Consider the following 27525-nt stretch of genomic DNA (forward strand, 5'->3'; position numbering starts at 1 on the left):
ATGAAGCTAGTACCAAGACATCTCGTCTATTTTTTTTCAAGAGGGTTTTTTTTGTTTTTTTGGTTTTTTTGCCTTCTGCCTTCTGAGACTCCCCTTCCCCCCCACCAACCTTGCTCCAACCTTAAAAGCTTAAATATCAAAAGTTTAAGAATAAGGCCTAACAGGGGCACCTGGGTGGTTCCATCGATTAAGTGTCCAACTCCGGCTCAGGTCATAATCTCATGGGTTTGTGGGTTCGAGCCTCGCATTGGGCTCTTGGCTGACAGCACGGAGCCTGCTTTGGATCCTCTGTGTGTCTCTCTCTCTGCCCCTCCCCTTCTCCCACACATACTCTCTCTCAAAGACAAATAAACATTAAAAAGAAAAAAAAAATGAATACGGCCTAACAGCCCCACTGTGGTTTATTGTACTTCACTCCTCTGAAGACCATCTCCCAGTTCATACATTTCCAAACCAAATGAAGTCCCCCATCCCCCATATACCTGGCTCCCCTGTTACTCGAATTACAGACGAATGATACCTGCTGGCCCTCTAAAGAAAATACTGGTTTCTTTTCTTCATGATAACAGTGTTGGGAGTTAAATAAGCATTTATAGCTTTTAATTCAGGGGGCTCTAAAGGGAAGCCATGAGGAGAGAGGAGAGAAAAAGGGGGAAAAAAGGTGAGAAAGAGCTCTAACTTATAATGGAGTTAGTGTTTTTCTGCCACCTACTGGACTCTTTAGGATGTGCTATGCAAAATTACAGAACAACGTGGAATCTACTTTTATTTACAAAAACCTTGGGAGCACCGCCAATTTCACACCATGTACCTAGACATGGATGTTTTGCAAGTGACCTTTCAGAAGGCTAAATATTCCCTACAGCATGCTTTTTACCTCTGTTTAATTCTTTTTTTTTTTTAAGGTTATTTTGAGAGAGTGAGCACGAGTGGGAGAGGGGCAGAGGAAGAGACAGAGAGAATCCCAAACAGGTTCCACGCTCAGCGCAGAGCCCAAGGCAGGGCTCCATCCCACGACCCTGGCACCATGATCTGAGCCGAAATCAAGAGTCAGACACTCAACCCACTAAGCCACCCAGTCTCCCCAACCTCTATTTAATTCTTCTGAACACCTCTACTTTTTGTTTCTTAAAAACCCCAAATCTAGTTTATCAAGGATTGTGCCTAAGTATATATAGTATAATTAAAAGGCCATATAATCTCCCCAACCTTTCAATATTGGAGTACCTCCCGGCTCAGTGATGGAATCACTTCTGTTTTTATGTATTCATTCATCAATGAATAGATATTCATCTCATTGGGTCCTATGGCTTTAAATGCTACCTACATGTAAATTTATATCCAATAATTTTATCTCCAGGTCAGACTTTTCCTTGAATCTCAAATTCAGAGATCCTACTGTCTACTCAACATTGCTTCTTGGGTGTCTAATAGACATCTCGGTGCTGATGTGCCTAAATCTTTGCTCACACTTCCAGTGCACCCTTCTTCCTGCACACCCCTCCCCCAGACACATACCCGTACCTCCTCCAGCAGTCTTTCCATTTCAATAAATGGCCATTTCAATAAATTCTTCCAGTTGTTCGACCCGAGTCCTTGGCGTCATTCTTGATTCTTTTCCTTTAGCCACACCCCCCATTAAATCCATCAGGAAATCCTCTTGGATATTTCTGGAATCCTCGTATGACCACTCCACCCTGGTCTAAGCCATCATCTCTCGCCTAGATTGTGGCCGTGGCCTTCTATCTGTCCCCCTACAGTCTATACTCAAGAAGGCAGCCAGAGTTGTAGAATCAGATCATGTCACTCTGCTTAAAATCCACAAGGGGTTTGGGGTCCCTGGGTGGCTCGGTCGGTTAAGCGGCCGACTTCAGCTCAGGTCATGATCTCACAGTCCCAGAGTTCAAGCCCCGCATCGGGCTCTGTGCTGGCAGCTTGGAGCCTGGAACCTGCTTCAGATTCTGTGTGTGTGTCTCTCTCTGTGCACCCCATCCCCCTCACGTTCTGTCTCTCTCCATGTCTCAAAAATAAATAAAAATGTTTAAAAATTTTAAAAAAAGCATTAAAAAAGAATCTGCAAGGGGTTCATATGGCACCTGTGGGAAGGCGCAGTGGGGGACGGAGGAAGCCCAAGTCCCTGCAATAGCCTGCAAGGCTGTCCATCTGGCTCTCGATACTTTTCTGATCTCATTTCGTGCCGACCGCCGCTCACCACACTCAACACACTGGCCTTCACGTTATGGTTCCCTGACCGCAGACTCTCCCCCTACAAGGACCTTGTAGCTGTGGTTCCCAGGACTAGTCCTTCCTCCCACAGACTTTGAACTCTTCTCTCTCAAGGCACCTTCCTGTCCCCTTCACCACCACCACCACTCAACTTGCTACTAGTTTTTCTCCTGAGCACTTACACCTTGCACAAACTCTGATTTTGCCTATCTCCCCCCTCCCTTCCCTCCCCTGCCTGTCCTCTGGCCAGAGTGGGAGGGGCTTTACCTGTGTGTTTCCCGCTGTGTCTCCTGCCCCTACACTACCTGAGACAAGGCTGACAGTATTTGCTTAATAAATGAACCATACGTTTAGATCATTTTAATGGGTGAGGGAAGGTATTATGTAATAGATTGGAAAACTAAGGAGAGAACAGGCTTGTAGTTGTCTCTATTTCTGATGCTAAAATGGCTGCCTTTTGTTTCACATTTTTCTCACTACATTGGCACATTATTCATTTCATTTTCATCAACTCCTTCACTGACACACGGCATTGGAATCCGTACCAGCAAAATCACACACGAGTTCTACATCTTGGCATTGAGCTTCAGAAAGATATCGTACCTAAAATTTCCTACAGTTCTTTCAGTTTTCGTTTATGAAAACAGGTTTTCAAATGAACCAGGTTAAAAGGCAGCAAAGCAGCAGCACCGGGAATTACACACACACACACACACACACACACACACACACACCCAGCTAACTGGGCCACTGTGGGTGCTCCCAGCTTCCGCCTTCCCCTCCCCCACGAGGTGCTCTGAAGGTCAAGCAGGGATGGAGCATCCAAAGCCCCCCCTGCAGGCAGCAGTCTTCTCTACCAACTTCTCCACGCTGGTTCACCTGAGGAAACTGGCCAGGGAGCGGGCAGGGTTGAGTGAGGAATTACGTGGACTGAGGAGAGATGTGAAATATGAATAAATGAACGCACGCATTCGCAAACCTCTGCTCCCCAGGGGAACTGCTGTCAGAACATTACCTGGCAGGATGATTAGATCTTTATTTTCAGTTTTAAACCGCATGCATGCACTCAGTCAGTGTGGACAAGAGTGACATCACTGGGGCACCTGGGTGGCTCAGTTGGTTAAGCGCCGCACTCTTGATTTCAGCTCAGGTCATAATCTCAGAGTCGTTAGATCGAGCCCCGTGTTTGGCTCTTCTCTGCCCTGAGCCTGAGTGTGGAGCCTGCTTGGGATTCTCTCTCTTCCTCCCTCTCTGCCCCTTCCCTGCTTGCGCACTCTCGCTCTAAATAAATAAACATTAAGAAGAAAAAAAGAGGGACATCACTGACATGCCCCTGCCATCAGGGCATTTCTCAACTTTTTCTACATCATGGCAGGTGATGGTGGGAATTCTCTGAAATTCCCAGGTGACCAGCCTGGGAGCTCCGGCCACCTTAGGCCCTGCCCAGCTGGCCCTAGAAGCCTGAGACCCGTAGCTTGAGGCAAACTACTATGAAGCTCTAGGGAATAAAACTCAAGCCACTGGTGAACATTTTCTCCGGGGCGGGTGGGGGGGGGGCACTCTGATCGACACTATGAACTTACACCCACCTCAAGCACAGCAAAGGCATTGGATACACTGAACTGCATTGAAGCAGTGTCGCTGGCCTTATATTGTATAAGTGGGTTTTCGTTCTAGAATTCAGAGTAGGCTCCCCTTGTTTTAGTCCCTTTAGTTTGCTACTAAACTGTTTTTTAAAATAAAAATGTAAATGCTGAGCAAATTACTCAAGTATCACAAGTCCATCAACACAAAATCACGGTAACCCACGTGACATTGCAAGTTTATTTTTACGCACATGTTAAAAGAGGTAGGAAATGTGTGATTTTGTAAAGCACACCCTGGAAAATGAGGCACCATTTCTGAATGGGGTTGTATTTCTCAGTACATTTATACAGTACTGGAAACCCACCTCAACTTGCCAAAGGACAGCTTTCTACAGAGCACAGCACAGCCACAACGGGCTCTCCAGCCGAGTCTCCCACAGTCCACAGAACTGCATGGTGCTGGACTGTGCTGAGGAAGGGAGACACAGGCCAACTCCGATCCTACTTTGCCATTCAGTGGCGCTAAGTACCAAGAAACAGAAATAAAAGCCAAATAGATTGAGGAGCGTTGAATATTTAATGAACTCATGTAGCGTAAAACAATACAAATGTGTGTCATTTTAAAACTTTACTGTGAAGAATTAGGGTTTTTGCATTGTATTAATGGTAACTGGTTTAATAAGTGTAAAAATGTTTATCGAAAAACAAAATCCCAATGAAATTATAAGTAAAATTACTTTTATTTTCATAAATAAAAAGATAATGCATTATACAAACAACACTTTTGTTGGCGGTCATTATCCAGTTTAAACGAAGGACGAAAATATACGCAACACCTAACACAAAGTTACACCCTCTACAACCTTCATGCAGCTGCTTGACGTGTGTCACCTTCCCAAATTTCCAACGCCATTTCAAAGAAGATATATAATGGGGTATTTTAGTCACAAAGCATCACTTTTGCTCAGTCAACACAATATTTCTTACTTGCTCATGTCGAAGTTGCCAATTATTGATTTAAAGTAATACCAGTATTTCCTGCATTTTACAAAAGCACTGAACATATGACATGTTTTCATTCCATATATGGTAGTATAACCCCCAAGTGTCAACGTGAAAATTTAGCAACTAGGTTAATGAGTACTAGTACCCAAGATAAATAGGTCCTACGAGGCCGAGAAGAACAAGCTGGCACAAGTTTAAAGTTCTGTCCATAAATGGCAAACAGCAAACAGACGAGTGATTTTGTAGTGTCACGTAATATACAGTGAAATTTCATTAAAGTATGTTTCTGTAGACAGCAAAATAAAGTTAAAAGTCCAGTTATTACTCCACTTATTCTAGAAACTGCAGTTTCAAATATTAAATGGTATAGTTATTAGCATTTCCGTATATTAAAAAAAACTCTGATTCTTTGTAGTTTTCAAGAGTGAAAACTACGACTTAAGTGATTCTTTGCACACAATACTGATTAAGATAGGAATAATCTCTTTATTCTTCACCATGAAATGTTTATTCCTATTTCAACAGCTTATGCAGATTTCACTTATCTGCCACAGGGCTACCATATGGAGTCAATGGTTTACCTACGTAAGTGTTGAGCAGAGTGCCAGGCGCGTAGTAAGCTCTCATTATACACTATTTCTATTAAGTGAACCAATCTGTCATTTGTAATAGGAAAATTAGCTAACGCCCCAGAAGAATAATCAAAAAAGATAACACTACAGACGTGTGACTTTTGTTAAAGCAGCATGCATCCACTATTTCCCAAGTTTGTGTACACGCTAAACTGTTTCAAATATTACAAGCTGATTTTAAGTTCATACTATATGTTTGCTCTTGTTTTTGCTATGGCCTTTGGCCTAAAGCAATACGATTCTGATAGGATGTGTAAATTAGAAGACCATATAGAAATAACGCACACTGAAATCAGTAACAAAGGCATCTTACCATAACTTCTGTGACCAAAAAGTAGAGTTAGCAGTGTAATTCAGGACAACCTATCTCGCTTAGGTTTGATGTTTTTTCTTTACATCGTGAAATACCTGACTTCTGCAAAAATGTTTGTGTTCTCTCACATGGGAACATGAAGAGCTGTCACAAAGTTCTGTCCTCGAAGTAAAAAACCCATTAGAAAAAGTACTTGTAAAAATCACTGTAGGTTTATTGAAGCTGAAATAAAGTGCAGGGCTACCAGAACAGAAGTTCTTAAATGGTCTCAAAATACCTATAAACACTGATTTTTTGGAACAAATTATAGCTTCTTACAAATGTAAGGGATTTGAAGAGAACACAAGTCTGTGTGACAACATAATGGTAAGAGGAAGAAAACTGTTAAAAACCAACTCCTGTCATTCTTCTGGTATCAGGTAAGAGGAAGGAAAATAAAACTTTTTGTGAAGATAGAAAAACATACCTGACGCCACGTGATTCTGGCCTATATTAACCTGAAACTTCCTACAACCCAGACTTTGAAGAAAAAAAAACCCAACCCCCAGATACGCCCTTCAGGGGCACAGTAAAATCTTTTACATGTTGTCCTGATTAAAAAGGGTTTGGAAACAAAGCATGAAACATCTCTACTATATTAAAAATCAAGAACAAATAAACTGAAGGCAGATTCCCTCCGAATGTACTAAATCATTCTACGGGCTTCAGAGAAAACCTTTTAAGAAATACGAACTGAAGTCCCAGGGTTTATCTTATCTACTAGTAGAGAACTTCGAAGTGCACATTTTATCAGTGTATTTTAGGAGATGGAACATCCCGTGTCCTTCTGAGGTCTGGTATCTGGTTCTCTGACAGGCTTCACTGCTTCTTCTGCTTTGGGTTTGGTCTAGGGAGAAAAAGAAATACAGTTTTAAGTACATAATAAACTAAGATTTGGAAAACAAACACTAGATCTTTTCCACCTTAGACTTTTTATTTTTATTTATCTTTACTTTTAATTTTTTTTATGTTTATTTTATTTTAGAGAGAGAGAGACCGAGACAGAGCATGAGCGGGGGAGGGGGAGACACAGAATCCAAGGCAGGCTCCAGGCTCTGAGCCAGCAGTACAGAGTCCGACACGGGGCTCGAACTCACGAACCGTGAGATCCTGACCCGAGCCATAGTCGGACGCTTGACTGACTGAGCCACCCAGGCGCCCCCACCTTAGGCTTTTTAAAGATGTTGTATTAAATTACCCAACGCTGAAATTAACAAAGCTTTTCCAAATGCTACATATCAATTCAATTTAAGAAGTAATCAGAAAGCAACGCTTCAGTGAAGATGAAAACCTAGGCAGGCAGACATCAAGCTAATGGTGCTTGCACTCTTTCTGAGGACAGAGAAACTGAGTGATGAGTCTATGCATGTGGAACTCGTAAGTTTGAAAATATCTCAGGACAGTAACAGGCTACTTCTTATCGCATTATTTTAGAGGCTGACCAGGATAAAAAGACAGTCATTTTAAGTACTAATGATTTCAGAATGGGTAGGAAATTATATAAAAACCCAATGTCAAGGAAGGAGCTATGGCTGCAAATTAATTCCCATTCCCTGTTTTTCACAGACCCCTCCTCTTCGGGCAGTCAGACCATAAATTTCCCACTTAATCTCATCTTTGATTTAGTACACCAACATGTACTTAGATATAAGTGAATAAAAGCAGTCTTATTTTACCCCTGGATGATTTCATGGAACGTTGAAATAAGGTCAAATCTTCAAATACCCTGCAGCAGCTAAATCAAAAACAGAATATTGCTATAGCAATATAAACATGGATAAGCCATCCATCCTTAGACTTGTTCTCCCACACTGTTCCTAAAGGAGGCTCTGATAAATTGTAAAAAGGCAAGATAAGGTGTTGAAAACAGCCTCAATTATGTAAGAAATCAGAGGATAATTAAGGCCTAGAGATCGAATCTCTGACACAATTCAACAACACACATCACACCAACACTGCAGTTAGCTAACTTAACATTTAGACAAAGATACATATGTGTATATATCTCGATCTACTTAAGTAGAGAAAAATAACAAAATGCTAACTCTGAATTCTCTTTTTAAACCTCTGTGAACAAATGGAAAAAAGCCAGTCGCGTACACTGTCATCCTTGGGTCTTTTGGTGAGATCAAACGAGGCCAGCGTTTCCGGTGTCCATTGTGCGCTTGTCGGAGGGAATTCAAAAGGTACAGGCTCTACGAGACCGTAATTTGCTTTGAGTTCCAGCTGTGGGGCTTCTGTTGGAATTTTTTGAAAGTAACTGCAAAAAGCAATTTAAACAGCAATTCATTCATTCATTAACTACTTGAGCAGCTATTGTGTTCAAGGCCCTGTGCGAGAAAGAGACCATTTAATGATAGGACAGAGAAGATTCTCCTGCCTCATGCGGCGTGCATGAGTAGATGAGACAGTCAGGGAACCTGTCCACTACAATGCAACGTAACAGAAGCTCTGACGGACATCGCATGCCATGAGAACATGCTGTCAGGGGAAGAGGGCGGTTCAGGAATGCTTTCCAAAACGGGTGAGGCAAGTTATACTAGGCATATTTGACGAAGTAAAAGGGCTTGGTATGACCAGGTGCGGCATGTTAAGGGGCAGACTGTAAAGAGAAAAAGCAGGGACAAGACAGATTCTACCCATCTACATAGGTGGTCATCTGCAGTTTGAACAATGCTGCCCTCACAATGGAAAACTGCTTGACAGGACTAGCCAGGATGGACAGAAAACCCATTTCCCTGCTTTACAGGTGGCTGTGAGCAGGGCGGGATGCCCACGTGAGAGCAGCAGAGAAGCTCCATATAACTCGCAGGGAAGAAACACCAGGGAAAGGAAGAAGAGAAAACTGAGACACTGTAAGTGAGCTCTTTGTTAATAACCTACCTTAAAATTGTAACATCTGCTTTTATATGTATCAGAAGCAGGATGAAGCGAGGTCCGACAGGAGGGAATTTTACCACCAATTTAAAGAGAAAATTCGAGTTGAGTGCAATGTGACACAAAGTGGGGCAGAGACTGACTGGGAGCCTGTGACAACAGTATTGCTATTTAAACGCTGTGACTGTAGATACACACACTAGCATTCGTGCTGCCAAAACACCGAGCTGTACTCACATGAACCCATTCTCTCTCTGACACTTCTCTAGGGTGTTTGTCACAAGATTTCCGAGCTTCCGAAAGAACAAGTGTCCTGAGGGTCTGACCGTGGGCCCAGGTCCCTTGGTTTCTCCATATTCTTTGCACAGTACTTCTGCCTTTGCATAAACTGCAGGTGAAAGGGATATAAAATCATCCACTTATTGTTTATACTAAGGAAGCTTTAAGTCAGAGATGATGGCAACTTTTCTGCTCCTTACCTAGTGTGACAGTGATACCAGTAATAGAGTAAGGGAAGGGGGCTGTTTTCTACAGCTTTCTGGTTTTTGAAACGTTGTTTCTCTCTCTCCAGTTCCTCACTTGAGTTCCCATCCTCTTTCATGAACTCAGCCAAAATCTCTTTTAACTGCCTATTTCTTTCATGATAAAACTTTTGTGTTTAAGAAGGGCGTTAATATTCTGGCAGGAATACTTACATTTTTCTGCTTCTTGGAGAGACCGGATTGCTTCGCCACATTTATCACTAGCCAACAAAGTCTGACCATGATAACAGTAAGCCTGATAAAGAAACAAATTCTTATTCATTCTCTCCCCAAACGATGCTTTCTGCTATCACTGTTTTATAAATGCATCAGATGAAGTGGACCTTCATCCACTGTTTGAATATCAATGCCATCCCTTACATTTCTTTACTTGAATAAGCTTCCCCCAATCTCTGCTAGTATAAAAAAAGTGGGATTATGTCACGCTTTCAACCAAACTAACCTTCTAACCATGGGGTGAGAGGAAAAAGGATTTTCTTTTAACATATGTATATTTTTATTTTGGAGAGAGAACATGAGCAGGGGAGAGGAGCAGAGGGATAGAAAGAGAATTCCAATCCCAAGCAGACTCCGTGCTCAGCGTGGAGCCCAACGCGGGGCTCGATTCCAGGATCCTGGGCTGGGATCATGACCTGAGCCAAAATCAAGAGCTGGATGCTTAACCAACTGAGCCACCCAGACGCCCCGCAAAATTTAGTGTTTGTGCTTTTTTTTTTTTTTTTAAGATTTATTTATTTTTGAGTGAGAGCGCAAGCAGGGAAGAGACAGAGAAAGAGGGGGACAGGAGACCTGAAGTGGGCTCTTCCATGACAGCAGCGAGCCCAAGGTGTGGCTAGAACTCATGAACCACGAGGTCATGACCTGAGCCAACATCAGACTCTCAACCAACTGAGCCACCTGGGAGCCCCAAAAGTACTTTTCAATAATGAAATTGGTTTTTAAGATTTGGGCACTGCAGATAAAGGAGGGAAATTACTGTGCTAATGCAGAGGGACAGGAGGGAGGATTCTAAGGTTAATAATAACTAAACGGGTTTCAAGAGAAAGGTTATTAGCCTGAAAAAGAACATGCTCACTCTAAATGTCTGTATCAAACCCAAGCATTGCACATGGTCCAACACTGTATGCCTGAAAACAGATCCCAAGGTAGAAGAAATAAAAGTATCTACCCGGGTCTGAAAAAGGTGTTTGATTATCTCTCACATGATATTCTAACCAACAAACAAGTAAGTTTGTTTGGTGGGTGGAAGAAACTGATAAGTAGCTTCTAAAAGAGTGCTTATTAAGGCTTCTTCACAGACTGAGGGGATATGTTGTGTGGTATGCCTTAAGATCAGGATCAGTACATATCTTCTTCAATGTACAAGATGAAAGGAGAGAATTCTCATTAAGTATACAGAGGTTCCAGCTTAAAAGTGGGTTTGAGGGGCACCTGGGTGCTTCAGTTGGTTAAGTGTCCAATTCTTGGTCTCAGCTCAGGGCATGACCTCATGCTTTGGCTTGGTGCTGACACATGGAGCCTGCTTGGGATTCTCTCTCTCCCTCTCTCTCTGCCCCTCCCCCGCTTATCTTCTCCCTCTCTCTCTCAAGATAAAAAAGTAAACTTTATAAATATAGACATAAATATATATATTTATATATTAATTTTATATTTACATAAACACATAAATACATAAATAAAATAAATAAACTTTAAAAAGAAGTGGGTTTTAGGGGGCCTGCCTTAGATGGTTAAGCATTCAACTTTGGTTCAGGTCATGATCTTGCAGTTTGTGAGTTCGAGCCCCGTGTTAGGCTCTGCTGACAGCTCGGAGCCTGGAGCCTGCTTCCGATTCTGTCTCCCTCTCTCTCTGCCCCACCCCTGCTCACACTCTCTCTCTCTCAAAAATAAATAAAAATTAAAGAAATAATAATAAATAATAAAAAGTGGGTTTGAATCAAATAGTAATTCCATCACTATAACCCAGTGCTACAATTCTCCGTCGTCTCTTTCCACCCACCTCAGCTCACAAGAGTTGCACTGGCTGTCGGTAAACATTTGACAGCTTTCCATCATTTATGCAATGCTAATTTACAAAATGACAGACCTAGCAAGCACGGGGCTAGAAAGACAGTAAATTTACACTGGTTTTCAGGTTATCAGTACTTACATAAGCCGTGTAGAAACACATTTTCAAGTGAAGATATTTTCTCCATTTAGCAGAGTATGCAGGCTCCAAACTGGATAAAGCATGATCTAAAGTTACATTTTAAAAAGCAAAATATAATTTCACCCCGATTCACTAGAAGATTTTTAGTTCATGTGTTCAGATGCTAAAAGCAGAATGCCATTCAAGTCTAAAACTCAAGCATTTACATATTTTCTAAAAAAAACTTTGCTTTGAAGTGATTTTCCCATAACTATACTTTAACTGCGTAATAACGCTGTTTGCATACCATGTCACCTCCTTTGATAGGTAATGCAACTTAGGCTTAAAATAATGATAAAAATAGAACCTTAAGAAAAATATAAATTACACTGTTACACTTTTTCCTTTCTTTATATAATATAGCAAACTGCATAGTGTGGTAACCCCAGTCAGCAGCAGACACCCTCCTTCCTGGTCCATCGCCCCAGGCTGAACCTTCCCTAACACGCACATTCACATCCTGCCAACTTCTCTCTCATCCATTTCTCCTCTGCTCCCTACTTCTCTGTTTTGTCAAAGCTTCTGTCCCTTCCTCCACAGACTACGATCCCTTCTTCCTTAACACTAAGTGGAGTCAGCCTTCACCTCACAAGTCCATTTCTCATCCTGCAATTATAGGGATCTTTTTTTTTTTAATTTTTTTTTTTTAACGTTTTTATTTATTTTTCAGACAGAGAGAGACAGAGCATCAACAGGGGAGGAGCAGAGAAAGAGGGAGACACAGAATCTGAAACGGGCTCCAGGCTCTGAGCTGTCAGCACAGAGCCCGACGCGGGGCTCGAACTCACGGACCGTGAGATCATGGCCTGAGCCGAAGTCGGACGCTTAACCGACAAAGCCACCCAGGCGCCCCTCTTTTTTTTTTTTAAACATTTTGTTTATTTTTGAAAGAGTACAAGTGGGGGAGGGGCAGAGACAGGGGGACAGAGAATCCAATATGGGCTCTGTGCTGAGAGCAGTGAGCCTGATGTGGGGCTTGAACTCAGGAACTGTGAGATCATGACCTGAGCCGAAGTTGGAGGCTCAACCAACTGTGTCACCCAGGTGCCCCTATAGAGCTTTTCTAAATTCAAATCCAATCAAAACAGATTTGCTTTATACCTTTTCACGGGTCCATGATCTACCAAATAAAAGCGAAACTTCTAAGGCTACAAACCAATTCATGATCTCACACGTGCAAACTTACCTAACCTTTTCTCCTATCACTCATCCTGTGCCTCAGCTAAGAGCATCTGTTTAAAGGTCCCAGAATGTGCCAAATTCTTTCTTATCTCTGTACATGCTATAGAATGTTCTACTTTTCCCATATGCTAAAGCTTCCTAGCAAACTCAAAACTTCTATTTATATTTCAAAATAAGGCCCAAACACCACCTTCTCATAGAAAGCCTCCTCTAGCATGCCTGGATCCTTGAGGTTTTCATTTCACTGCTGTAGTCACATCTTATCTTATGCTATTATAATGTGGTTACAGGTTTGTTTCCTTCCCTAGATGTGACTCTGTCTATACACTGATCTTTGTATAGCTAGCAACTAGAGTAGTAACCATCCCATAAACAAAAATAAATGCATGTTTCCTGAATAAGTGAATGAAAAGAATAACAAGCTACTGAGAAGACCTGAGTTCTAGTCCTAACTTCCCAGCCTGCTAACAGTTAAATTATAGGTCAGTTATATTAATTCTCTGGAGTTTGGTTTCATGACAACCATAGGTTATTATAAAGACCCAAAAAACTTCAAAACTAAAACACCTGTGTAATTATTACATATAACTGGTTAAGAACTATAACACTGGCCTCTCCATTAACAGTTATGCAGCATATTACCTGTGAACAGCTCTCATTCTTTTAACCAAGATTAATAAAATAATGTAGACATTATTCCAGTTTTGCAAATGAAGAAATAACCTAGAGAATCTTTTTGTTTTGCTTATTCCCTATTAAACCATGAGCTTAATCTGAACATCTAAAGACTAAAAATACAACAAGAGAATTATAAACTCACCAGCTTTTTGATAGAAGTTGGCCGTCTCATATGCCAGTGCAGCAATTAGGCCGGGCGCGTGTTTCAGTTCAATTGCTCGAGCGATTGTTACTGTCACCAAAGCACAGCAAAGTGAATGCATAATTAAGTTCACTTGCATTCATACTAAGTTAACTGTAATAGCAAAAGCCATCCCAACAATCTATTTGGCATTTTAACACAATTTGTCAAGAATTTTAACATGAAAAGTAAGTTACAGAAAGTGCAAACAGAAACAGAAAACACTAATAAGCTTGCTGGTTCTGACACTATTTCTTTAAATCACTAGCTAATTACTAGATCACAAAAAACTACTACTACAAAGTAGCATGTCAGAGGAAAACGAATCCCTCCAGGGCACTGGAATTTGAAAGAAAAACAAAAAGCCTACAAAGTTTCTTTGTTGCTTTTACAGGAGTCTTCATTTATTTCCTGCCACTGAAAGGTGAAGAAAGGCAAGGCAAACAGTGGAAGAGAAAAAGAAATGAGCAAGGGAGATGGGGAAAAGAGGAGCTACATAATTCATCTGTTGCTGTCAGAAATGGCATGAAATTAAAGTCCTTCTTAAAAGATCCATTAAACTGCAAGGCCTTTTCCTATAAACCATGCATGAAGGCAAATGCTGACAGTGAAATTATTCCTCACTAGAAATTTCTCAAGATGTGAAACTCAAATTCATCTAATTCTGATTAAAAAAAAAGAATTAGATGCCAGTAGAGATTTCTTCAAAAAAAAAAAAAAAAAAAAAAGCAAAATCTTACAATATTTAGGATACCTTCTTGAGCTTCTGCCTGACACTGGACAACATAAGCTTCCAGGAGCCGTGCCTCTAAATCCCTCCCCTTCTCTACAGGTGTAATGAGCTTTGGGATATGACTTTCCTGAGAGAGAAAGAGAAACAAAAATAAAGAAGTCAAATTTTATTTTAACCCAATTGTTACAGATAAACAAAATGGAAGTTATTAGACATTCAATTTGGGGATTTATCAGAAACTCAGGGGGTATCTGGCTGGCTCAGTCAGTAGAGCATGCAATCCCTGATCTCGGGGTTATGAGTTCGAGCCCCACAGTGTTTAAAATAAAAGTCTTGAAGGGGGAAGAAAAAAAAGAAAAGAAAAATTCCAGACAGCAAAATTGTGTAAAGAGGAGCGATATTAAGCTTATAGAGAATAAAAGTTCCTGTATACCAAAACTTAAAGCTTCTCATAAACTTCTGCAAACTTTGGGCCAAAATACATAGCTTAGATACGCAGGTCGTATTTTCATCTTAGAAAATGTTTAACTGAAACAGTAACCAAAGTTCTCTTTTGCATGATGGCTAGAATTATTCACTCATTAATAATAGCAGAGTCTAAAGAAGTCTATAATAGATAACTCAGGATCACAGGTTTTTAATTACTGTAAAAACATCTTTTTTTTTAATGTTTATTTATTTTGAGAAAGAGAGCATGAGCTGGGGAGGGGGGAGGGAGAGGAAGGGAGAGGGAGGGAGGGAGAGGGGCAGAGAGAGAGAGAGAGAGAGAGAGAATGAATCCCAAGCAAGCTCTGCACTGTGCAGACGCAATGCTCAATCTCACGACCAAGAGAGAAATCAACATCTGGGTGCTTAACCAACTGAGCCACCCAGGCGCCCCCTGCATCCTATTTTATCATGAGAGAGCCCATCATTGGCCTCTGGAAGGCGTTCAGTAAATATCAGTTTAATTAGAATGAAGTGGGGGTAATCCTGATTACTAAATACATTAGTCTTTTCTCTAATTTCCATCACAGCTCCAGGCAATTTAATATAATGAGTGCAGGCTGACTGCCCTTCAACATTTTCACTGAGATACAGAGAATACACTCAGAAGTTCAGTTTTGCACGACCATGACTATCCCGGCAACTGCTGCACCCAGATGGTAAGAACCATCAATGTGTGTACTTTGTTTTCTCCTGTCTTTTCCAAAGAGACAGGTGATTACAGCTTGAGTTTTCCAATCGTAAAAGTCACTGATAGGGTGTGTGACTAGCTCAGTCAAAAGAACATGTGACTCTAGCAAGAGAGAGCACAAGCGAGGGAGACAGAAAGAAAGCGGCTCATGCAGGCTCCATGCCCAACGCAAAGCTCGATGCAGGGCTCAATCCCAGTACACGGTGATCACAACCTGAACCAAAATCAAGAGTCAGACACTCCACCAACTGAACCACCCAGATGCCCTGAGCATGTGACTCTTGATCTTGCGGTCCTGAGTTCAAGCCCCACGTTGGTACTGAGATTACTTAAACAAAAACTTTAAAAAATAAAAATAAAAAACAAAATTAACTGATGACTCTCTGAAATGAAGACATGTGAGATTCTGTAACTGGCTGCACTCATCAACAAAGTACTTAACGTAAGAAAAACAGGACATACAGTAGATTCTTTTTACATAGTGAAATAATTCTTTCCTCCAGCCCCCAAAGGAAGAAAATTTAATCAAGAATTAAAGCATGAGGAATACATTTTACTGTCATATTACTTTACCTTTAAATGTTTAAAAATCCCCGCTGCAATTTTTAGGCTTCGATGGACTTCTTTTGCTTCATCTTCTGTTATGCTTAAAGACAGTGATTACGTCAGTTAGAGGATGAATCCTGTTTCTTGTATTAAAACCAACAACTAGTGAATTATCATAAAACCAAATTAGTCATTTGTTTCTCACCACTAGTCTCCCTTTTAAAAAATCTGATTTGACAATTAAAAAAGTAACAAATGCACATGAAGAATATCCAGAGAAGATACTACAAATTAAAAAAAAGAAAGACTCTATCTATAGGTCTAGTTTTCCCTTCCAGGTAATGTTCTGTGCATTAAACAAGTTCAAAATATTCTACACGTGGTGCATGCACACACTTAAAACACACACACACAATATTCACTATTCTCATTTTAATCATATAAATTACTTTAGACATAATTTTACAACAGCATGTACAATTCAACTTTATTTTTTAAGATTTTAAAGTAATGTCTACACCCAACATGGGATTCTAATGCACAGCCCTGAGATCAAGAGTCACGTGCTCTACTGACTAAGCCAACCACGCGCCCTGACAATTCAACTTTATTTTGAAATAGCTGCATATTATACACATGTTCACATGTACCACAGCTCATAGTTGCCAGTTTCATATTGCTGACATCCACTTCTACTATTATAAAAACTGCATCTTATTTCATGTCACAATTCTTTAATCCTTCAAAACATTTTTCACATACTTATCTTTGTATTTCTTTTTCTAGGAGCTGCCTGTTCATGTCCTTCACTTATTTTCAATTGATTTGTTGATCCTTTCCTTTCCTCTTTATTTTCCATTACAAAAACAATTTGTCATATGCATTACGATTTTTTTGACCATCTGTCATTTGTTTTTAACTTTATTTATGGTACTTTTATGCAGTCCAATATTCAATTTTTTCCTTTTCTTGGTATAGGGTTTCATTTAGATAAGACCTCTGACAAGATTAATTTTTCTTTCCAACACTGGGCTCCATAATTCTGACACTTAAAACACTAACATTATGAGGCAACCTCGCCCTTAACAGAAGTGGTACTTTTTATCAGTAGCTTAGACTTTTTAATAATGAAACTCCATATACTTGAAAAAATAACACATATGCATATAACCCTCCCCTTTAGACTTACTTTTCTTTTCCAGCCAGTCTTGAAGCATATTTGGTATACCATAAAGCTACATTAAATCCCATGGAAATTAATTCAAAAACAGCATCCTGCTGGGCACTAGAATTATAAACATGTTCATTAACTTCTGTCAATTACTGACACATCTCTATATGAAGCCTATTGTACGTTGAACTCAAAATTATAAAAACTATATGCTAATTGGAAAAATGAAGAAAACAGTCCTTATGATTAATGACTAAAAACAATAGCCCACTATGTACTTCATGATAGTAAACATGTGAATAGTAGGTTCTCAAAGGTTATTGTACACAGAGTAGTTTTAAAAATATAAATTTGGGGGACTTAACTCCAGAGAATCAGAAAGTCTGAGAGGGGCCCAGAATCTACACTTTCAGTAAGTAACCAGTTGACTCTGGAGTGGGTGGTTCTTATACCACATTTTTAAAAAAAATGGAATTCAGAGGAGACACTGCTTCAGGCTAGAATGATTCAAGAAGGTTTCATGGTATAGACAGTCTCTGAATTGTGCCTTGAAAGATGGTGGGAAGGGAAGCAGAAGGACATCCCAGGTGAGGGAATGATGCTATTAAAGGCACAAGAAGGATCAACATTTTTCTGAGAGCAGTGACCCACCTAGCATGATGGAGCACATGGTTTGTAAAAAGAAATCGAGGAGCAGGTCAAAAAGCCAAACAGAAGTGAAACTGGTAAAGACACTGAATGCCAAGCCTATCAGTACATGCACCACAAAGAAAAAGGTCTTAAAAACAAGCATATTCCTTCAGATTCTATTACTAAATATGACACAAAGAAGACGACAAGGGCTTACTAAAGCAAATAAGGTAATGCCAGTTTTTTAAATCACTATTGTTCTGAAAAGACCCTGGAAATTCTTCATCTGTCTCAAATGATGAAAACAGAAGTAATACCCTTATTTTATACACATAATACTAACATACAGAAAAATGAGCCAAAAAGAAACTAGAATTGTGATTCCACTTTGTTATTTTCTATTTAACTGTTGCCACCATCATTAAAGGAATAGAGAAAGGGAAGTTTTTTAGATTAAAAAAAGGGGGGGGTGTTATAAAACATTAGTCATTCAAAAATAACTTGTGATATCCTGTTTAATGTAACATACAAAATATTGACACTTTTTTTTTTAATGGAATGTTTCAGAAATTCGTGTGTCATCCTTGAGCAAGGGCCATGCTGATCTCTGTACTGTTCCAATTTCAGTATATGTGCTGAAGTGAGCACTAAACAAAATTTATAATTTTTCTTTTTTTTAAAGTAAGCTCTAGGCCCAACGTGGGGCTTGAATTCATGACCCCAAGATCAAGAGTTGCACGCTTTACCAAATGAGCCAGCCAGCTGCCCCGCTCCATGAACAAACTCTTAGAACCGTTTTACCCCACTGAAAAAAAATTTAATGCATAGTGTAAAACCTTATTCTTTTCAGCATTCAGAACATTCAAATGAATTACATCTGGCGATCTAGTAGGCATATCTAACTTATTAGTTTACCTTTAAATAATAAGAGAGGTGCACCTGGGTGGCTCAGTTGCTTAAGCATCCAACTCTTGATTTTGGCTCAGGTCATGATCTGATGTGAAGAAGCAGGCATTCACACAGTACAAGACCTGACACAGCGCCTGAGTCCACACTCCTGCCACTGCCATGGCTGCCCTGGGCCTCTCAGCAATCTCCATTTCCTTCCCTTCTGACTTTATACAGTTTTCTACAGCAAATTGAGATCAAGATAATATGGCCACTTAAACAACACAATGGTGCTTAAAAAAAAAAAAAAAAAAAGTTCAATAAAAATTTAGCACCATTATGATCTGGTTCCTGTTGTAACTAGATCCGTTCTGATTAGTTTCTTTTATTTTATTTTATTTTTTTTTTTCAACGTTTATTTATTTTTGGGACAGAGAGAGACAGAGCATGAACGGGGGAGGGGCAGAGAGAGAGGGAGACACAGAATCGGAAACAGGCTCCAGGCTCTGAGCCATCAGCCCAGAGCCTGACGCGGGGCTCGAACTCACGGACAGCGAGATCGTGACCTGGCTGAAGTCGGACGCTTAACCGACTGCGCCACCCAGGCGCCCCGTTCTGATTAGTTTCAACAGTGTGATGAGAGAGTTTTGAGAGGAAATTTTTTAAAAGAGAAGAAACAGTGAAGAAAAATTAGGAAAAAAATAAAACTATGACTCAAAAGGGTATGGAGCTGGGGTAGAACCCGGGACAAATAGAAAGAGATTGGCCAAAGGTATCTGAAGTACCCATCAGAAAAGAAAACTAGATAAAAATCAAAATTTTGCTCTGCTTAAAGGTAGGCAAAAGATTTGGATTCCAAATTCCCAAACCATTCTTTGCATGTTATTAATACAGCTAAGACTGTTGAATTCTGGGTAGTATTTGTATGGATTATCTCACAGATTTGATCCAGGAGAAATAATTTAGATTTTTACTTAATTGAGTATATTAAGAGTTCAGGTCAAACGTTTTTAACCAGCTTCCCGATAGGAGAAAATGCTGATCAGATCTATGTTCTATTTCTTCAGATACAGAGGCAATGGGTTAACCACTGGCCAAATAGTTACAAAAATGGCTTCCATTTAGTACTGTCCGCACTACCTACCTTGGAACCTGTCCTTGTAATGTATCAGTCCACTTGAAATTTTGAATATATCGTAACTTGCTTTCTTGGGTAGATTCATCCAAGGAATTTATGAAACCTATAAAAAGGTACAGCCTTTTAGTTTTAGAAGGAATATCAGGTATTCTGTTTAGAAACTTTTTCAGATAATGACTTTTCCAGATACCTGTAGAAAAGACCTTGCCACCCCTCCCTTTTTATATCTCACATCTCCTTCTAAGGTAACATAATATGAAATATGTACACATTTACTTTTCAAAACATTAGAAAGACCAATACTGCCCTTACATTCTCATGTTTCTGAAACTCAAATATACCAAAGAATACAGACTAGAAGACTAGACTATTCAGATTTGTAAAGTCTAAGAATTAAATGTGAACTTCCGCATAGCTATTTTTCAAAAACTTTGAAGTTCCTATAAATAACTAACCTTGTAAAAGTGAAAAATAGGAATCTGCTGCGTTCTTCATCATTTCTGGATTACAGCTCAAATCAGTGAAGAGTTCAAGCAGTCGTGCTCTGGACGATCTCAAGTCACTTACGAGAGACAGAAAGAGTAAGTCATGAATTACGATGAGTCTATGTTAAAGTGGATTAAAAGTTTCAATGGTAAAAGCTTTAAAATACCACACACCCCCCCCCCCCCCACACACACACCCTCCTCTAAGGTATGACTAAGAGTACACAGGAATGAATTTAATTAGCACTAACACTGGGGGTAAGTGAAATTTCTGGTAACAACTGTTTTAAAAGTTGTACTAAAATAAACTCAGTCCAATCCAAGGGGCAAGTCATGTATACAATTATGTAATAAAAATATACATTTTATATTTTAAAAAACATCAAAAGGGGCGCCTGGGTGGCTCAGTCCGTTGAGCGTCCAACTTCGGCTCAGGTCATGATCTCGCGGTCTGTGAGTTCGAGCCCCACGTCGGGCTCTGTGCTGACGGCTCAGAGCCAGGAGCCTGTTTCGGATTCTGTGTCTCCCTCTCTCTCTGACCCTCCCCTGCTCATGCTCTGTCTCTCTCTCTCTGTCAAAAATAAATAAAACATTAAAAAACATCAAAAAACACCGCCTGGGTGGCTCAGTTGGTTAAGCATCCAACTTCAGCTCAGGTCACGATCTTGTGGTTCTTGAGTTCAAGCCCCCTATCAGGCTCTGTGATGACAGCTCGGCGGAGTCTGGAGCCTGCTTCAGATTGTGTCTCCCTCTCTCTCTGCCCCTTCCCGCTCTCACTCTGTCTCTCTCTCTCAAAAATAAATGAACGTTAAAAAAAAATTTTAAAACATCAAATAAACACAAGCATTTAAGATGGGAGAAAGGAATCAAGAATTAGTAAATTAAATAGACCAGTTCACAATGCAAGTTTTTTGAAAAATAGGAATTTAACAATATTTACGCAATTCTAGTATCTCCTTACGTTTCAAAACTAGACATGATCTCAATATACTTTATTCAGTAGGAAACCCTGTTTTTATTTCTTTTAAAGGACGATTTCTTTAAAAGTTTATTTATTTAACTTTGGGCAGGGGGAGTGGGGGGAGCAGAGAGAGGGAGAAAGAGAATCCTAAGCAAGCTTCACACTCAGCATGGCGTCCAATGCAGGGCTTGATCTCACAACTGCAAGATCATGCATGACCTGAGCTGGTATCAGAAGCCACCCAGGCGCCCCAAGTAGGAAACTCTACTTTTGAATTGCATTCTAGGGGCACCTGGGTGGTTCAGTAGGTTAAGTGCCCAACTCTTGGTTTCGGCTCAGGTCATGATCTCACAGTTCATGGGTTCAAGCTCCACGCCATTTCCTTCTTGAAATCTCTTCTCCCTTTATTCTACTAACACAAAATATTCCAGGATTTCCTCTTATCTCTAGAAGCGCCTTCTACTTTTTTTTTTTTTTTACATGTTCCCCCGCCCTCCCCCTTTTTTTTAAAGTGCTTATTTATTTTGAAAGAGACAGAGATAGCCCAAGTGGGGAAGGGGCAGAGAAAGCGGGAGAGAGAATCCCAGGCAGATTCTGCACAGCGAGCGCAGAGCCCAACACGGGGCTCAAACCCACAAAACCCTGAACTGAAACCAAGAGTAGGAAGCTTAACCGACTGAGCCACCCATGCGCCCCTGGCATGTCCCCTTTCTATTCCCACCTTCAACAATGTTTAGTCTTTGGCTTTTTGCTTTTCTCTCTGCAACAATGTTTAGTCTTTGGCTTTTTGCTTTTCTCTCTGAGGTCTTAACTTTGTATCCAATTGGAGATCTACATCCACCAGATGCAGCTTGGTCAGGTTCCAGTTCCACATCTGATTTCAGAAGGTAACTCGCTTAGTGAGGGTTCAGAAATCGTATTAAAGGGACAATGACTGAAGACATTTGTATATAAATGACTAATGAAAGACTACACTTAAATTGTAAGCACTGAGAGACTAGGGATTGTATATCCAGAACTTAAAAGGTGCCTAGGATAAAGCACGTACTCAAGGTTCTTTGTTGAGTGAAAGAATACTAACATTTAAAATATTTTAAGATTTACAAGAGGTATGATGTAGCAGTGATGTTTAGAGGACAGTGCAGACTTGATCTTAAATGGTCTAGATGGAATGTTTACTCTTTGGTATCAGCTCCATGAAGGCTTATTCCAAGAAAGCATATACCAACAACTATATACAACTAACGAGAGATGGGATGGTCTACCTTACTAATGTGTCATTGTTGAGTTATTTAACTAGAAGCTAGGCAGGAGTAATTCCCAGACTAGGGGGGAAGAAGAATTCTTAAGGCCTAGACTCAAATAGTTTGCTAGCTATTTCCAAGCAGGCACTCAATCATCATTTGCAACCCAGCTGAGTAAAGTTACGTTCACTTTAAAATTATAGAATTTCAGAAAAATGTACCTTATAAACATCTAATTTAGGCTGTTCATTTTACAGATGAATAATTAGACCCAAAGAAGTTAAGAGACTCATGCTACAGGTAAAACAGGTAAGCTGGGACCAGCCTCTGGGAGTCTAGGATCAGGGGTTGGCAAACTACAGCCTCTAACTCGTTTCTGTACGGCCCACCACTTGTGTTTGCAAAAATCAACAAAGAATATGCAACAGGGGAGCCTGGCTGGCTCAGTTGGTAGAGTATACGATTCTTGATCTCGGGGTCATGAGTTTGAGCCCCACGTTGGGTGGAGAGGTTACTTAAGAAAAAAAATAAAAAACAAAAAGATTTTAAAAAGAATATGCAACAGCAGCTATATATGATCCCACAAAACCTAAAATGTTTACTATTTAGCTCTTGACAGAAAAAGTTTGATGACCTCTGATCTAGATTAATAAGCCAGTTTTCCCACCTTGTGCTCCAATTACTTTCCAGAAAAAGCAGCAACACTCTCAACTTTCCATTACTGGTGCCATCAAGGTCTTGATCGTCTAGGTTCTGTGTTTCATACAGACAGAATCCTTTTCAACTTCCCAGAGCAAATCAGATACCTGGCCAGTTTACTCCTCCTTTGACGTATCTTTTGCATCTCTTTCTTTTGTTCCAAACTGCTCTACTCACTATCCCTAGAATAAAAGTGTTCCTGACAGAAATGCTTTTCTTATCCCTTCTCACAATCTAAATCAAGTATCAGCAAACCTTTTCTATAATGTTTTGTGGGTCATAAAGTCTCTGCTGATATTACCACTCTGCTGTTGTAGAGGAAAGCAGCCAAATGCAGCCAGAATAATATGTAAATAAATGGGGTGAGGGGACATGGCTCTGTTCCAATAAAACTTTATTTATAAAACAGGCAGTGGGACAAACCTGCAGGACAGTTTGCCAACCCATGAACTGGCATATGATTTATTTAAACCCCAACTCAAGCCCTTTCTCCTATATGAACACCCTAAAGCCCACTCTAGGTCATTCAGGATCTCTCCCTGATCAGAACTCCATGAATCTACTATCTGGCTAATTAACCAGATAGCTAATTAACCAGTAGCTAGTTAATCTACTACTGGCTAATTAACATCTATATACAACTTTGTGGAGTCTCTTGTACTTCTGTAACATGTAGTTTAACTCCTTCATTGTGATTGGTTTAGCCTCTCTGGGACTCACTGATCTAAAATTATGGACCGCAGCTTAGATGACTGCCAAAGTTTAAATAATCTGTGATTTAAGTCTTCACGCATCGTTTATAAGTTTAGAAGTCATCTAAAGACAGGGACAATGTATTACACATTTCTGTATTGCCCGTTCAATACAGAACCTAAAAAAGTACCTTGTATCCAAAAGTGGCTCAATCAGTAGTTATTGAGATTAACTAAAACTAACCTGCATATTTTTGAAGCAGGAGGGCCAGCAGCTACACCATAGTAGTTAAAAGCGACAGGAGCTGTGGCTTTTAATGGGTTCCTATGAAACCAATGTGTCATTTTCTCCAGATGTTTCCTATAAACAAAAAAGGAAGTGTATAAAAATTAAACATAAAACATTTAATAACGTAAACAGTATAAAAATAAAGGTTTACTAAAAACATATGTATATATTTTTAAAGTATATATATATGAAGCATACGCATATATAAACAAAATGCTTTATTGACATGAGTGAATCTTGTTGTAATGTCTATTTATTGTACTCTATATTTTAGAGAGAGAGATTGCATGCAAGTGGGGGGAGTGGGAGAGAATCTTAAACAGGCTTCAGGCTTAGCATGGAGCCCAATGCGGGGCTCGATCCCACGACCCTGGGATCCTGAGCCAAAATCGAGAGTGGGACACTCAATCAACTGAGCCACCCAGGCGCCCCCTATTTATTGTAGTCTATGTTTAGATCAGGCCTGTAAAAACTTAGCACTTGGAAATTTGTCCACAGTTAACGACCAATGTTAAATATACTGGAGCAGTAATGTTTAAATTTTAATGTGCTTTATAAAAGTCACCTTAGCATGGGGAGAAGGTGGGTCTTGTTAAAATGTTGATTCTAATTCAACAGTCTAGGGTAGGACCTGAGATGCCAATGCTACTGGTCCCCAGACCACCCTTTTGAATAGCAAAGTACTGGAATGTGGTTGGATAGCTGCAAGTAAGGAGGTCACAGGATGAGACCGTAATTTCCAAAACAGGTATAAACAATGACCTTTATTTTTATTTAGACTGCTAAGATTACTTAAAGTAAATAGGTTTTAAATGAACTATTTCCAACACAGTACTGCTTATGCCAATTAATTAGTTACAGCACATGTCTCTATGATAAATACACTTTCCGTGAAATAGCTAATAAGCATCTGTATTTTCATTAAAAAAAAAAAAAAAACCCACAATACTTGATCAATAACTTCCATTCTATAAAACCCAAAATATTTGAAAAACTACCTAAGTAAAATGCCAGCTTAAAAAAATGAGGTTCCAGGGCACCTGGGTGGCTCAGCCGGTTAAGCATCTGACATCAGCTTAGGGAATAAACTGGTTGTTCATGGGTTGGAGCCCTGCATCCGGCTCTGTGCTGATGGCTCAGAGCCTGGAGCCTGCTTCAGATTCTGTGTCTCCCTCTCTCTCTCTGCACCTCCCCCGCTCATGCTCTGTCTTGTTCTCTCTCAAAAATAAAATAAAACATTAAAAAAAAAATTAAGTTCCACTCCTTTTTGGTAAAAAAAAAAAACAAAAAACAAAAAACAAAAAACAAAAAAACAAGAACAAACAAACAAAAAACAGCACATCAGTGGCCTAAAAGTCCTTGGGTAGATAATGCAAATACAGAAGGCCTAACTGAACACTTAAATGTGGCGATTAGATTACCGGAACCAACAGACAAGAAATTCTGATAAGGTGTAATTAACTGCAAGACACTATACAATGTTGTTGGTTGCCTTTTCTTACTAGGGAAAAATTTCCGTGGGCTGAACAGTATATGAAATACCTCCTTGAGCACCTCCCTTAAAATATTTACCTATTCACGACAAAACCAGATATTCAATGCATTGTATGCTCAATGAAAAACTCAGCAAGTTCCCTTGCTCCAAACATTTAACGAGCTCCTTTAAAAATGTATATAAAACCCTCTAAACAATAGCCCCGTATACCAACTTTACAAGTAAATGAATACAGCATGTATGTGCATGTAAATCAAGCTTTCTAGAGGCAAAGGCACACAATACACTTGATTTTGTGACAACAATTTGTCTATAATACTCTTTTCAGGCGGCCTTCCACTGCCTGGATGAAAATGTCTGCAGTTCTGTGTATCTTTACTTCAGGAACGAAGAGGGTAAGTACTGTATTCTCGGCCCGGCCCCATCTTGCCCCTTTGGAGACCTGCCATTCCTGTTTTCAGGAACTCGGAGGGTGGATAGCACAGCGACACGCCCACCCGCAGGTGCAAGGGTACTCTCAGAGCCACCAGCACAACGGCCGGTTAGACGCTGCCACCTCCATCGTCTTGGGTCACTGAAAGGGGACCCCCACTCGCGAGGCCCGGGCCCCCAGAGGAACCTACCTGAGCACCGCCCCCGAGCTCGGAGCGCCCACTTCCTGTTTACCACCCAGCCTCTTCCTCCCCAGCCCGTCCCGTAGAGGCTAGCGGCGACCTTGCGCAGGCGCCAACCCTCGGAGTCCCTCATCGGAACAGGCATTTTTGTGGAAAGCCGATGCTCTCCACCCGGGACAGGCAGGCGGACCACAGCGGAACAAGCGCCCATTTAGTGTGTAAGGTCCTCGGTTGCCAGTGGAGACGCGGGCAAAGGGATTCGACGATACTGTCGAATACGAATACGATTGATTCGCAGAGCCAACATTCATTTTCTCCCTTTCGGTTGTTTCAAGGCAGTAGAAGACTTTTTTAGATCCCTATCCGGGAGTCTATGGAGACTGCAAAACGCGTATAAAGGGCGGGGAGGTGACCCTATCGCTTGGGACTCCAGGTTAACGCCAGGGGTAGGGGTATTTCTGGGAAACGCCCATTCTCATGACAAACTTACTGGATTTGTCGGGAGTCTGTGCAGCAATCCTCCTGATGGAAGAATGGCAATGTCCGAGTCCGAAAACGAGACAGAGGGAGGCGGGCAGCTGAGGCTGCCGAACCAGGCCTGCGCAGAGCCGAAGTCACGTGGCCTGTGCCGCCATGACAGCTACCGAGGCGGCAGTGCTCGCCGCTTAGGGGCGGAGGCGCCGCGTGTCGCGGCCCCCTCAGAGCTCTCCGTTCCTTAGCCCCGTCCTAGCTTCTCTTCCCCACTCTTTCCTCATGAGCTGCCGTTCTCTTCTCCCGAGAGGAAGAGAGGAGGCGGCCGGGCCTCGAAACCCGAGGAAGAAAGCCGCAATAGCGATGGCGGCCCTCGGGGGAGCGGGGCGGCCTCAACCTAACGCGGGGCGGGGCCTCGGGGGCGGAGCCTCGGCGGGGCGGCCGCTTCGGAGCCGCAAAGTTTGGCTGTGGCGGCAAATGGGCTTGGGCGGCTCCTCGGCGGGTGGCGGTGGTGGCCGTAGCGGTTTCTCCTGGCCCTGTTAATGTCGGGGCCAGGCCCGGGGAGGATGGCGCCCTAGAGCCCGGCCTCGCTGGGGTAGGGGCGGGAGGGGACGGGGTGGGCACCGGCCATGTCGGAGGTGACCCGGAGTCTGCTGCAGCGCTGGGGCGCCAGTTTTAGGAGAGGCGCCGACTTCGACTCTTGGGGCCAGCTGGTGGAGGCGATAGACGAGTATCAGATGTGAGTGACTAACCGCAGGAGCGGGCCAGCCCGGCTCCAGTCGGCCGCCTCCCCCTTTCTTCTGTCGGTGTCTCTCATCTCTGTATCTGCGGCCAAGGCTTCCC

At 41.2% G+C, this 27525-nt stretch overlaps 2 protein-coding genes, 1 long non-coding RNA gene and 1 pseudogene across 5 annotated transcripts in view; 2 read left to right on the forward strand and 2 right to left on the reverse strand.

Annotated features, from left to right (window-relative positions):
- The window catches only part of LOC123586454, a 31726-nt gene extending 17726 nt beyond the window's left edge, over nt 1–14000 (forward strand). Inside the window, exons 2-3 of the long non-coding RNA XR_006706798.1 lie at nt 8551–8656; nt 13844–14000. This is a non-coding gene — a long non-coding RNA (uncharacterized LOC123586454). The remainder of the gene's footprint in view (nt 1–8550; nt 8657–13843) is intronic.
- BROX (BRO1 domain and CAAX motif containing) lies at nt 4534–26805 on the reverse strand. 2 transcript variants are annotated; one of them, XM_045455684.1, is made up of 13 exons: nt 26702–26805; nt 24058–24174; nt 20188–20294; nt 19739–19835; nt 17095–17190; nt 15933–16005; nt 14204–14309; nt 13411–13500; nt 11370–11455; nt 9374–9455; nt 8916–9066; nt 7902–8061; nt 4534–6648 (listed from the first exon to the last, which is right to left on the reverse strand). In XM_045455684.1, the coding sequence occupies exons 2-13, from the start codon at nt 24156–24158 to the stop codon at nt 6562–6564; spliced, it is 1236 nt and encodes a 411-aa protein (XP_045311640.1). In that variant the 5' UTR covers nt 24159–24174; nt 26702–26805; the 3' UTR covers nt 4534–6561. The 2 variants fall into 2 exon arrangements, with proteins under 2 accessions (XP_045311640.1, XP_045311641.1); XM_045455685.1 differs by lacking the exon at nt 26702–26805 and adding an exon at nt 26221–26346.
- On the reverse strand, nt 18254–18354 carry LOC123587054 (annotated as a pseudogene).
- A 506-nt stretch (nt 26806–27311) lies between the features above and the next one.
- The window catches only part of AIDA (axin interactor, dorsalization associated), a 39217-nt gene continuing 39003 nt past the window's right edge, over nt 27312–27525 (forward strand). For both annotated transcript variants that reach the window (XM_045455686.1, XM_045455687.1), the window contains exon 1: nt 27312–27421. In XM_045455686.1, the coding sequence (XP_045311642.1) occupies nt 27312–27421 (110 nt within the window). The remainder of the gene's footprint in view (nt 27422–27525) is intronic.

The sequence above is a fragment of the Leopardus geoffroyi genome, chromosome C3 (genome assembly GCF_018350155.1).
Source record: "Leopardus geoffroyi isolate Oge1 chromosome C3, O.geoffroyi_Oge1_pat1.0, whole genome shotgun sequence".
Taxonomy (NCBI): Eukaryota; Metazoa; Chordata; class Mammalia; order Carnivora; family Felidae; genus Leopardus; species Leopardus geoffroyi.